At 42.6% G+C, this 14,126-nt stretch overlaps 1 protein-coding gene across 1 annotated transcript in view; it reads right to left on the bottom strand.

The window, feature by feature from the left end:
• Positions 1-338: 338 nt before the first annotated feature.
• LOC138961193 (sialate O-acetylesterase-like) overlaps positions 339-14,126 on the bottom strand; it is a 16,148-nt gene continuing 2,360 nt past the window's right edge. Inside the window, exons 3-10 of the mRNA XM_070332793.1 lie at positions 13,388-13,598; positions 12,690-12,861; positions 12,078-12,169; positions 10,499-10,629; positions 9,559-9,713; positions 8,388-8,586; positions 802-1,051; positions 339-604 (exon numbers count right to left, since the gene is read on the bottom strand). Of these exons, the coding sequence (XP_070188894.1) occupies positions 339-604; positions 802-1,051; positions 8,388-8,586; positions 9,559-9,713; positions 10,499-10,629; positions 12,078-12,169; positions 12,690-12,861; positions 13,388-13,598 (1,476 nt within the window). The remainder of the gene's footprint in view (positions 605-801; positions 1,052-8,387; positions 8,587-9,558; positions 9,714-10,498; positions 10,630-12,077; positions 12,170-12,689; positions 12,862-13,387; positions 13,599-14,126) is intronic.

Below are 14,126 nucleotides of genomic sequence, written 5' to 3'. Positions count from 1 at the left end.
TGTAGTTCGTAGTACTTATTATTCTATTATAATCTTGACAGGTTGGTCCGGTTGGTCCGGTTGGTCCGGTTGGTCCGAGGTAGAACGAATAAACAAGAAGTCAAATCATGAGAAGAGACTCTGTTTTGTTGATGTTCGAGAGAATCCCTCCACACTAATAAGAAAACAACCACCAAGCACAAAATGAAACTTCTTCGCACGGAAACAAACTAGTTATAAGCATGAAGCAAAAAGTGGCCCATTGTAAGCGACCTTCCCCAGCATAATTGTACTCGTACAACACTTGGGGGGGGGGGGGGGGGGGAGGGTGAGGATACCAGCGTGTGAGCGTGTTCATTCTACTGGCAGTTTCTCTGGTAGAAGTTCCAATCCAATACGGTCTCGGTCCAGTCCCCAGGTTTCTCCCTGGCCGTGACGTATTGCACGATGCATGTACTGCCGTCTGAGTAATGATTCAAGCTATACTCCACGTTGAGGCACTCGACATCGGCGTTGCAGGCATCCTGGCACTGTTGGACGGTGAGGCCGCGCACCTCTCTGATGTTGTTGTTCCACATCGCGCTCGACACGTAGTGGAGGTAGGTGTTGCCCAGGTCGCTGCAGGCTAGAGAACAGATATTATGCAGTGCAGAGTGGTTGAATGTTGTGGTCGTTGTTGTCTTTTTTAATGTGTTTATCAGGAGACGCACAATTATCATCATCATCATCGTCGTCGTCGTGGTGAATCTAAACCATAAACTTCCATCCATCCATCCATCTATCCATCCATCCATCCATCCATCCATTCAATTCAAAACTTACTTTCGATGCAAGCCTTGCTACTGACGGAGTAGTAGTAGCCTTGAATGCACATGCACTGGTTGTCAAAACAGCGAGTGTTAGCCACGGTGTCCGTGCACTGCGAGTTCGAGCTACATCCAGCGTGGAGCCAGGTTGTCTGTGTAGTGGTCTCGGCGAGCGTGGTGATCTCGGGTGTGGTCTCGGCGAGTGTGGTGATCTCAGTAGTTGTCTCGATAACATCAGCTGCGTTCAAACAGATACTGGTGACTTTCTGGTGGTGATAATTATTATTCCACAATCCACTGAAATATACATGCGGTTGTGTGTGCAGTTTTTTAAATTAAACTGATGTAGAAAAAAAAGAATACGACTTGGCTATCGGACGACACACTTTTCGGATTGAAGGTGTGTTTTTTCTCTCAGTTTTTTTGTTTTGACAACCGCTCAAATAAAAGTAACCCCAAATTGATCCAACGACGGCCGGCATTATAGGTTTCAATCAAAAGCTCGACAATAAATATTAGGCGAATTTAATCTTTCACACAAGTAGAAAGATCTTTTAATTACCTGTCCAAACAATTATTTTGCATGACTATCTCACACAAACCTTGTGTTTCGCCATTATGACAGAGGCAGGTATGAATCATGTTAGTGGTCAAAAACGGGATGTTTTTGTGTCAAGTCTGAGCAGCTACGCAACAAAAAACAACAACTCTTTTTTCAGTGACGACCCACTGGACTGCTATTAAACTTTCGGGATATTATGCCAACATGGAAAACGCACTCATGTTTTCTTCTGTTTCGCCCTTTTTCTCTTTTCTTTCTCTTTTTGTCCGTTTGTTTGACACCTTTTTGTACTATCCCACCCCCCCCCCCCTCCCACACATGTAGTGTGTCTTGCTCTCCTTGCATAACTAATCTCAACTTAGTAGTAATTTGATTTTGTCCGCCATCGTGTTCACTTCTTTGACGTTTCCCAATGAATTCGCTAATATTAGCTTTATGCTCTCTCTCTCTCTCTCTCTCTCTCTCTCTCTCTCTCTCTCTCTCTCTCTCTCTCTCTCTCTCTCTCTCTCTCTCTCTCTCTCTCTCCATTTTGTTGTAGCAGTGTTGAAGATGAAGTCCACTTTGTTTTAGTATGCCCTAAATATGCTGAGTTAAGAGAATATTATATTCCACGAAAATACACTAGAATCCCATCATTGTTTAAATTAACCATGCTGTTTTCAAACACTAGTAAGCCGCTATTGCTACGTTTTTCTACATTTGTCATGAAGGCGCTTTCCATTCGTAATCCATAATCCGTAAACGAAACAGGGCGATACAAGTAGGATGTTCTTGTTTTTGTTCAATATGTGCATTTGTATGCTGGTGCTTGAGATGTGCTCATCTCCATGAAAAGGGCCCAAGGCCTACTCATTAAAATATTCAGACTTCAGACTTCTCTCTCTCTCTCTCTCCCCCTCTCTCTCTCTCTCTCTCTCTCTCTCTCTCTCTCTCTCTCTCTCTCTCTCTCTCTCTCTCTCTCTCTCTCTCTCTCTCTCTCTCTCTCTCTGCTCTCTTTCTCTCTCTCCGTTCTTGTGACTATCTGAAAAATATGGAGGGAATTTGAACTCACCTTCTATCTCATGAAATTGGTACACACCAGTTCCCTCAATATTTTGATGAGGAGAACTTGCCGTGAAATACCCTGAATGCCCACGACAAGCACTGAGGGTGGTAGGAGTCGCCTTCCGATGTGTAAAAGTCGTGCAGGTTTTTGTCTTGAGGCACAGTTTTGCGCACGCCACAGTGGACACGACAGCTTGCCTGAACAACACGTTTTCGGTGAAAATAAGCCCGGAGAGGGACGGGATACGATCAGCTTTGTTTTGTTTGACTCCCTGACCTTGAACTAAGACGACAAACAGCAACACGAATAAAACTGGAAGCATCCCGCAGAAAGTACGACGCATCGTGACGAATGTCGAGAAATTTGGAGGTATTGTCTTTGCCTGTGAAATTTTATTGAAACAACCTCAAAGCAATGGATTTTTTTAAACAATTTTGTCAGGTGATTCTACTATACTTTGACTGTATCGTTTGAAAGCTTTAAAAAAAGTCTAAAATTAATAAATATATTCAATTAACGAGATGAGTTTAATGTACTCCTTTTGTCTGGAAATTGTCAAAAGCTTATTGATAAAAACTCAAGGTCGGTGAACTGTTAAAGCTGTTTCCCAGTTTTCGATGTGATTCTGGTTTCCTCGTTTTTGTCTGGGAAATTTTAAAGGTGATTGTTGAAAGCCTCAAAGTCAAGTAAAAACAATTATTTCTCCTCACAAAAATGTACGCATGTTGTCATAAAAATGTTGAAAATAACCAGTCTCTGCAGAAAATGTAACAGGCCTCTCAGCAAACGGGTTTTCATTTACAGCAAAAAGTTGATTATATTATAATCAGATGACACTCAACCATCCTTGTGCGGTGTCAGTAAAGGTAATAATCTCCTGCCATAAATACAAAGTTTTCAGCAACACCAGGAGACCCAAAACGGTCGTGAAAGGGAAGGTTCTTCACTCAGAGTACAGTGGAACCTAAAGTGGAACCTCTTTTTACATTTAGTCAAGTTTTGACTAAATGTTTTAACATAGAAGGGGAATCGAGACGAGGGTCGTGGTGTATGTGTGTGTGTGTGTGTGTGTGTGTGTGTGTGTGTGTGTGTGTGTGTGTGTGTGTGTGTGTGTGTGTCTGTGTCTGTGTCTGTGTCTGTGTCTGTGTCTGTGTTTGTGTCTGTCAGTGTGTGTGTGTAGAGCGATTCAGAGTAAACTACTGGACCGATCTTTACTAAATTTTACATGAGAGTTCCTGGGTATGATATCCCCGGACGTTTTTTTTTTTTTTTCGATAAATGTCTTTGATGACTTCATATCCGACTTTTTGTAAAAGTTGAGGCGGCACTGTCACACCCTCATTTTTCAATCAAATTGATTGAAATTTTGGCCAAGCAATCTTCGACGAAGGCCGGACTTCGGTATTGCATTTCAGTTTGATGGCTTAAAAATTAACCAATGACTTTGGTCATTAAAAATTTGAAAATTATATAAAAAAAAAAATTATAAAACGATCTAAATTTACGTTCATCTTATTTTTCATCATTTTCTGATTCCAAAAACATATAAATATGTTATATTTGGATTAAAAACAAGCTCTGAAAATTAAAAATATAAAAATTATGATCAAAATTAAATTTCCGAAATCGTTTCATCTCAGCATTTCTTGTCGGTTCCTGATTCCAAAAACATATAGATATATGATATGTTTGGATTAAAAACACGATCAGAAAGTTAAAACGGAGAGAGGTACAGTAAAGCGTGCTATGAAGCACAGCGCAACCGCTACCGCGCCAAACAGGCTAGTCACTTTCACTGCCTTTTGCACTAGCGGCGGACTACGTTCAGTTTCATTCTGTGAGTTCCACAGCTTGACTAAATGTAGTAATTTCGCTTTACGCGACTTGTTAAGACCTCCAAACATATGAGAAAATCGGGTCTTTCAAAGGAGGGGTCTTAAAATGGGGGTACATTTACACAGCTTATAAACAGACATATTTAAAAAGCAAGGTATTAAAAGCAGGGAGAGAAGGTGGTGGGGGTATCTTAATTGGGGAGGGGGAGGGTCTTGTAAGAGAGTTCCACTGTAATTCAGTTCAGAATACGCTCATAACCCCCATGCAACTTTAATACTGAAGAGGCAAACCTTCTCTTTGACGCATTAGCAGAGGCTGGAGCCGTTTGTTTTACAAGATTACTCCATCGAACTGCAATCACTGCCACGTACGAAGGATGTTGTTTATCGGACAAACCAATACTATCAGTTTCCAAAAGGCCACTCACTTAAAGAAGGAGACGGGAGGTTTACCATGAGGACAAACAGTTTAAAAAGGTTTGTCAAAAAAGCTTTGCTTTGGCGCTGCTTTGCCTTTAGTGCATTCAAATAGTCCGAACAGAACTAAACTATATATGCCGCACTCTTCACACATGCCACTCGATAATACAATCAAATGGCACTTAGAGCTTTTTGTTGGCAGCGACTTGCGAGGTCAACAGACGTTCAAACCAATCGTGCTCAAGAGTAGAATAAAAAGATACAGTAACAAAATAAAACTCATGACTAAGTCAAAATAACTTAGTCAATCCCCTCGTCAAGAACTAAGTCAGTTGCTAATAAAAAGTATGATGAATAAACAACAAAAAAGAAGATAATCTGTGAGGTCATTCAGCCATTTATCAGTACAGAAAAAGAAGAAAAGAAAGAAACATCTGGACCGGTATGACGTTGTCGAGTGTACAGTTTATCCCGGTCTACAGTCGTCGACCTCGACTCTTACGTACGGATAAGAACAAGCATAAGAATACGATGAAAATAAGATTTCATTTAGTCCTTTGAGGTTACCCTCATGGAAATTCGTACTGCTTTTTCACTGGGAAGCCGCCTTACTGTATACGGCACTACCCATTTTTTTCCTGCCGCGTGTATTCCTGTTTCCGAGCCCTGTCAACTTGGGTTCTTTATCGTGCGCATGTGTGCACACAGGCGTACACGGACACCGAGGAGAGTCTGCACAAAGATGACTCTGGGAAATAAATCCCTCGCCGAACGTGGGGATCGAACCCACGCCGATCGCGACAACTGGTTTTGAAGCCAGCGCCGCTACCGACTGAGCTATTTCCCCGCCCTGGCCAGACCTTTATAAGAGATAAGACCACCTGCCCGGCACCTTCTGGGCATGGACTGGATCAGATGCCGGATATCTTGCTGTGGGATGGTGTCCCACTCCTCCTGAAGTGCCTGCAATAGATCGCGGTGATTTGCCGGCGCTTCTTCTCGCCTGCGCACACGTCTGTCCAATTCATCCCAGAGGTGTTCTATCGGGTTCATGTCTGGCGACATGGATGGCCAGGGAAGCACCTGGACATGGTGGTCGGTGAGGAACTGGGTGGTGAGTCGTGCTGTGTGCGGGCGAGCGTTGTCCTGCTGGAATATGGCATCCTTGTCAGCCAGAAGAGGAAGGGCGTGTGGGCGCAGAATTTCCTCCACGTATCGCTGGGCAGTTATGCGCCCTTGGACGTGCACCAGGGTGCTCCTTCCAGCGGTATTGATCGCCCCCCACACCATGACGCCTCCACCACCATGAACGGGTGCCTCATCCACACAGTTGGGCGCGTAACGTTCGTTTACTCTCCGGTAGACCCTCCTCCGACCATCATGTCGCTGGAGCAGGAAGTAGGACTCGTCGCTGAACCACACGTGTCTCCAGTGATTCCGGACGGTCCAGCGAAGGTGCTGGTTGCCCCACTGCACTCGGTTCTGGCGATGGCGGCGGGTGAGGACAGCTCCTCTGTGAGGTCTGCGAGCTCTCAAACCAGCTTCATGCAGGCGGTTCCGCACGGTCTGGTCCGATAATCGGTGTGGCCCGGGGAGAGTCTGGACAGAAGATGAGGCCGACAGGAAACGATTCCGGAGGTGGCGGAGCCGTATGAAGCGGTCGTGAGCAGCAGTTGTCGCCCTTGGTCTTCCCGCTCGTGGCAAGTCAGCAACGGAGCCAGTGGCTTGAAACCTGACCCACAGTCTACTGATGGTGCTCTGGGACACGTGGAAGAGCCTGGCGATTGCACTTTGACTTTGGCCTGCTTGTAAATGACCCAATGCAATTTGGCGGTCTTCTCTGCTCAATCGGGCCATCTTTCGTCGCTGAATTGTCGTCTGATTTCTTTGTGGCGAACAATCCGCTTTTATGGGTTTTGGAAGACATGGTGAGAGCTCAATATTCCCCGAGTTTCACGAGATTACACTGAAGCATGACGAGTGGTCATGCTAAATGAGCAATTTTGACATTGTAGCCACTGATAACGCATGCGTCACGTGCAGAGCTCACTTGTGGCAATGGACGAAAGGTCGACGACCAGATAAACATTTTCTGCAGTTTGGTGGATATCCTTGTAGCCATATAATTAAATTAACCAAATATTACAAGCTATGCGTTTCTTTTTTTGAACAGTATACTTTGTACATCATTACAGTCTTATTAAACTGTAACTGTTTAACTAGCGGCAGGTAGTTTAGATTCTTTAACTTCAAATCAGCTGATCAATTGTGGACCATTTAACATGATTTTAGCTGCCCGACGATGTAGAGAGCTTAACTTTTTCATGTGAATATCAGAGACGCCACCCCAAAGAGTTGATGCGTAATTAATATGGGATAAGATGTGGGTATGATAAAATAGTTTTAGTGTTGCGATATCGACATATTGCATTAATTTTGATAGCAGAAACAAATTCTTGGATACTTTTTGACAAATATAATGTACATGAGATTGCCATTCTAATTCTTGATCGACTATCACACCCAAAACACGATGTTCTGTTACCTGCTGAACAGGTTGTGATTCCAGAGAAAGATTTAACTTAAGAGGTCGTGACTGGTGTTTTTGTCTTGTTGTAATAATCATGCTCTTTGTCTTCCCTGGGTGCACTATCATAAAATTCTGGTTACACCAATTGTTGACTTCATTCAGACTAGACTGTAAGGAAACTTCAATTTCTTGAACAGCCCTACAGCTTGTGTGAAGCGTCGAATCATCTGCAAAAAAATTCTGTTTTAACTTTGGAATTAGATATATGAAGGGGGGGGGTCATTAATGAATACACAAAACAAAATAGGCCCTAAAACTTACCCCTGGGGGACTCCACTCTTTAAACATCCTTTGGGAGAGGTTTTACCGTTTATAGAAACATAATGTGTTCTGTTGACAAGATATGATTTAAAGAATGAACACGTTGCGGGATTGTTCACGTACAATGCGAGTTTATGTAAAAGTAATGTGTGATCTACAAGATCAAAAGCTTTCTTAAAATCAAGAAATACAGCCCCTGATATGTCCGAACGATTAATTGCCGATAGCCAGTTATCACATAGTGATGAAAGAGCTGTACTACAGGAATGTTTCGGACGAAACCCAGATTGAAAGTTGTGAAATAATTTGCACCTTTCCATGTAGTTCAGAAGATTCTTCTGGATGTGCTTCTCTAAAGGCTTTGATAAAATAGGAAGCAATGAAATTGGCCTGAAGTTATTAGGGTCAGACACATCTTTATTTTTAGGAAGTGGAACTACCTTTGCCGTTTTGGGCCCAGAGAGAGAGAGAGAGAGAGAGAGAGAGAGAGAGAGAGAGAGAGAGAGAGAGAGAGAGAGAGAGAGAGAGAGAGAGAGAGAGAGAGAGAGAGAGAGAGAGAGAAAGAGAGAGAGAGAGAGAGCGAGAGACTGAGAGAGAGAGAGAGAGAGAGAGAGAGAGAGAGAGAGACTGAGAGAGAGAGAGAGATCTATATCTTAAATACTATCTTAACACATTTCAGATAATTTAATCACACGCTTCCACGCACTTGAGCCGCCTTAATACATCAATCAGAAACTGGGAGCTCTGTGTACTGACTTAAGTTACCCGGCAGTAAAGTCAAACTGGACTCAAACAACCTGTCCCTTTTTAAGCATGTGACACTACCCCGGATATACAACAAACAAAGTAAACGCGAAACAAAAGAAACCGTGACATAAAACACCCTTACATCGAATCCGTCGTTACTTCTGATGTCGAGTGGCGTGTGGCCATGATCATACTCGATGGTTAGCGTCTTCTGGTCCTGATCCTTCTCGAAGGCTGTCGGGAATGGACCCTGGAACTCGATGTTCTTGCGCCCGTAGGCCACGTTGAGGGCACCCAGCACTAACCGCTGGGCCACATCCTGCTTGTCTCGCGGGTGGTATCTGCAACGTTAGTTACTGTGATCACACTGGGTGCTTAGTAAACCGGTAGCAACCAAAAGACAAGAAACACCTGGACAACGCAACCGGTCATATAAGTTGCAATGATACGGAAATTATCAAATTCGAAAACCAGTCCAATGCAGGCAAAGCGTTACCGCTGGTCGTATTTCTTCTTTCGTATGTTTAAAAAAAAACCACCATTTAAAAAAAATTGTTTACAGAAAACCCCGTTAACGTCGAATGTATTGTAATTATTGTCGTTTTCGTTGTTGCTAGCAAATATGATATTGCACGTATTTTGTCTCTATCTTAGACTTAGGCCAAAAAAAAAAAATAGGTGTGGTTACGGTAACATAGCCAAAAAAAATAGGGTAGGTAGGTAGGCAATCACTTTTTTTTTAAACTTTTTTTTCTAATGTGTACAAATTAAACCTACTTGACAGGGAAATAAGTGTGCGACTCGGGCGCTTTCGCTTTCATTGCGTTTTTTGCACACGTTTTTTTCACTCTTTTTTTTTTGTTTTTTTTGTTTTGACAAATGTAATAAAAAGTTATAGGATCGGCCCCTAAAAATAGGGTAGGTCGGGTTACCGTAACCACACCTATTTTTTTTTTAGGCCTTAACTATATTGATAGATGTGGAGTATGCTAGGCTCATACAGACTTGAAGAAGAAAAACAATGACAGTCGAATAAATCTGTACTTATCTCAAGACAAGAAACGATTCAGCCGTGAGAAATTCACACACAGAAAAAAGAAACGAACCTTCATGGCATTATTTCAAACATCGCAGCACACCGGAATTGACTTGTCCTAAAAAAATGAGAAGAAACAATTTCTTACGGTCCTAGAGAATTCCTTGGGTCGTCTTTGAGGTCCATAGCGACGGATATTATTTTAAACCTTGCAGCATACTTTAACTGACCTTTCAAAATAAATAAATAAATAAACAAAAAGACAAAGAATGCTTACGGTCCTAGAGGATTGGTTTCGACGTCTTTGAGGTCCATAGCGACGGCCATGAAAGTGTCTGGAAGAGCGGGGTTGGGGCTGTAGCCATAGCCCACTGTCTGGGCCCAGCGCAAGGCCGGCTGAGCGCTCACAAGGTCAGGATTACCAGTAGCCAGCTGGAAAATGTATGCTATTGAAATTAAACAACAACGTCACGCTCATAAGAACAATACCTAACTCAGTGTAAGGCATTTCTGCAGTGAGACTACAGGGGAAGCTACTGGAAGGGTACCTATCACGCGTTAGAGAGTACAAACGCTTAGACCATCGGAAATCATTGTCACGGTTACGTAAGCAAAACTGCCGTTCTCGTTTCTGAGTAAGGCCCTTTTCAGCAGAGGCTGTTTTCATACAGGAAGACTTGTTTGGTGTGCAAAAGCTTATTTGTGACCCTCCACCACGAAATGAGTCGCATGTCACCTCGCGCGGTTCTGCGCTAGGATTAATATAAGTCCGGGGAGTGTCTGGTAACAGTGTGAGGGTCACCTTAGTCACAGGCTTATAACTCAAACAGTATTTGCTCTTTTATAAAACGGGTTTCACCACTGGATAGAGCATAAACAACTCTTTGTGAAAATGTAAAAATATGAAAATCATGCAAAGGTGACATGTGACTCATTCTGTGGTGGAGGGTCACATTTGGGTTGTTATGCAGTTGTGCTGACTGAAAAATTGTTGCCAGCTCTTGAACTCTCGCTTATTCCAATGTCAAAAGTTGGAGATAGGCAGTTTGCAACTAAAATGAAATAAGCAAATTGTTCAGAAACCAAAAACAAAGTATACGTGAACGATCGAAGACCAAGGCCCGAGAACAACACTGCCATTATAGACAAAGAAAAAGATTCCTGTAGACAAACAGACACACATAAACACAAACACCCACACTTGACGATGTACTCACCTGCACGTAACCGAATGGAAAGTCGACAGGTGTTTCCCCAAGTGACCTCTGGTTGAAGTTCTTCCTCCAGCTGTCCACCAAGGCCTTAATCTGACACTTGTAGATTTCGTCCTGGCCCTCGTTCGTTTCACCTGTTGAGCACATCAATGGATGGAGAAAAAAAAGGAAGAAAAAAAATAGAAGGAAAGAAAGAAAGAAAAAGAAAACAAAAAGAAAGAAAGACAACGAGAAAGAAAGAAAAAAAGGCGTGATCGTTCAAACTGTAGCCGATTTGTTTAAAGTCAAGTTTCCAAATTTAAGGAAGCTGATTTGACTAGCGAACGCGTGGCAACTGGAACAAGCATATTACTTAAAATAGGACGGTTTTGACTTGAAGTTCTATTCATTGTGCAAAGTACGCTGCACCTTAAAGGCACAGTAAGCCTCCCGTAAACCATCACAGATACTGTCAGGCTTTAATTAACACACAGTACAAACACGCTTTCATTTAAACACTCACCGCTAGAGAACATCCTGGGTGCCCTCCGTAAAGAGCGAGCAATTTTCAAAGAATTCATATTTGCGTGGTTTATCTTACCCCTGCGCCATCGTGAACCCCTGTGATCCAGTTTCCCTTTTTCACAATGTAGTCGTCAGTTAGTAATTTGAATGCGACTCGATGTGAGCTTATCTGCAATAGCACGTTATTGTATACCTCTGACTTATGCACGAAACAAACGGCTGTCGTTCACAAGAACTCTAGCGATGGCTTTTGACTGTTCAGAGGAACTGGCGATATATGCATAAACCGTCGTCTGCTTCGAGAACCACAACCTTGCATGACCCTGCTTCCGGGCTTTTCTTTTTTCAAACTTTCAAAACTTCGAATTGTACTGATCTTGTCTTGATGAAAAAAACATTCTTTTATGATTTAAGAATGTTTGTGTAACAAGCTGTCAATTCATTATTTAGATTTTAAAAGTTAGGTCTAGCGCCAAAACGCACCACGGTCCAAAAAGTGTCCGAGACAATCCGCAAAATTAATTCTTTAAAAATTGCTCGCTCTTTACGTAGGGCACCTAGGATGTTCCCGTTTGGTGAGCGTTCAAATGGAAGGGTGTTTGTACTGTGTGTAAAAGCCTGCCAGTATCTGTGATGGTTTACGGGAGGCTTACTGTGCCTTTAGCCCACGTTCAATGTATGCAAGAAAAAGACTCACCTTTGACAGAAAACGTTATCTGAGACATTTACCTACAATGTCATCGTATAATGTATTTACTATTCTGATAACCATGTGTGTCTCACTCGCCTGACTCGTATCGCTAACTGCCCCTTGCTTCGAAAGAAAAGAACAGGGAAGGAACTCTATCATTCACATGAACAACTTTCATTCGTCTACAATACAAAGACATCCAGCTTGTCTCGCAAAAATATCACGAGCCTTTTTCTCAAAATATCAAAACTCATTTAGAATGTTGGTATGTATGCAAGAGAAGGCATGTTCTTACCTTATGTGAAATCGTGGACACGTCTGTTCTGTCAAAACCAGTCGCATATACAAAAATGGGAACTAAGGTAACTTGAAAGCAAAGGATCATACCTTGGTACCAAAGAACTCCAAATATGGTCATGTCAAGAAACGGGTGTACCATGGCGTTGTAGAGAACTTCTGGAACCATCGGACAACATTCTCTGCAACAATAATACTCTGCCGCTGACCACAACTGCCATTGTCGGCTTCGAGACTTTAGTAACAACTACTAGATCACGACATCAACTGATAAAGTACTGTTGGAATCACATATCAGAAAGACAGAACAAAGTAACGCAGACAGACAGAGAGATACACGCACAATCTTACTCACACGACACTTAACTTAAGTGCTGATAACGATTTCCTGACAGACAGGAAGGAAGATGGATAGACAGCCAGAAAGGCAGCCAGGCAACCGGACAGTTCACCCAGCCCCCCACCCCACACAACCACGCACGCACGCACGCACGCGCGCATACACACACACACACACACACCACGCACGCACGCACGCACGCACGCACGCGCGCATACACACACACACACATACTCACACACACACACACATTCACACACACACTCACTCACACACACACACACACCACACACACACACACACACATACACACACATATCTACTCGTCATACTTAACCCGAAACAATAACATCCCAACCCACAGGTAGTTTTCATAATGCGGCAGTGGACAGGACTGGACAGCATCGTGGGGGGTCCAGGCCTCTATACTGGTCCCTCCCCAAGCAGAGTCCACAAGTCCAATGGGGTAGTTGAGATGAGATTGCAGGTACTCGGCAAACAAAAAGCAGACGGCAGAAAACTGCGGTAGGTATTCTGAAAAAATAGCATTACCATCAGAACCAGTAACCTACCATTCTTGTTTTTTGAGTTTGAATTTTGGAACGTTAGCAGTCTTTGTTGTTGTTGGATTTTAACATTGATTACCATCTTATGAGAGCAGTGTGACATTCAACAGTGTTTCATTTTTGAAACTCTTGTGGGAAGATCTCGGTAAGGTGTGCTATGATGTATACATGAACGTTTTTGCGCCAAGAAATGTAGACGTGTCCAAATAGACAAGAGCTCGCTCGCTCGCACGCACGCACGCTCGCAAACAAACTCATGCATCTCCCACGCACGCACACTCATCAAACATACATTTACATTTTTTTTAACTGAATAAGTCAGTCGTTTGGTCAAACTTTAATACCGTACTAGAATGGCATACACATACTACAGTCGTTAGTCGCTCTTCTGTTTGTTGTTATTGTTTTTGCAACTAACAATGGGGTTGAAACTATGTACAGTGCGTATCAGTTGCGCTACTATGTACTTTAATTACAGCAATGAGTATGCTTACGTTTATTCGGCACTGTCCAACGTATGTAGTACTTCGTATCATACTGCGGCGAGCTGCTATTGACATGGGCCACTTTCAGCAAACGAATGTTTTTCTTTTCAATGCCTTTTCGGATCTCGTATGCTGAATTCAGAATCTGGAGAAGGTGGAGAAATAAAGTACAAAATTCCGCAGTGACGATTTCTTTGTTTTGTGAAATCTCTAACTCAAACTGCAACAACAAGAAACAAAAATACTGATAAATTGTTGACGTATTCCGCAAGTGTTTTTTGTTGTTGTGTTTAAAAAAAAAATTGATGCATTTTTGTTTTGCTCTCCTCCCCCCAAAAAAACCCAAAGAAACAAGACAAAACATAAAGAAAAAGAAAACTCGGGAGAGAAAAAAACACAAGAGCAACGCAAGAGAGAACTTCCGCAAGATGTAGGAGAAGGGCTCCTAATATGGACCACTTTTTGTTTCATGCTGATAACTAGCTTGTTTTCTTGCGAAGAAGTTTCATTTTGTGTTTCGTAGTCCTTCTCTCTTAGGTTAACCGTTAGGCCTAATTAGAGTGAAATAGCTTTGATAGACATTCAACAAAAATCAAATACAGAAAAAAATCACAAATGGTCCATATTAGGAGCCTGGGCGCCTAATATGGACCAGTGAAGCGGCCTTCACGAATCACTGTAAAAAGCCCCCTATACTTCAAAATAACATGATACAACTTAGTGTACAAGTCAGACTAATTTAAATATG

The sequence above is a fragment of the Littorina saxatilis genome, linkage group LG3 (genome assembly GCF_037325665.1).
Source record: "Littorina saxatilis isolate snail1 linkage group LG3, US_GU_Lsax_2.0, whole genome shotgun sequence".
Lineage (NCBI taxonomy): Eukaryota > Metazoa > Mollusca > Gastropoda > Littorinimorpha > Littorinidae > Littorina > Littorina saxatilis.
The sequence above is the reverse complement of the archived record's forward strand: the minus strand, read 5'-3'. Positions and strand labels throughout refer to the sequence as shown.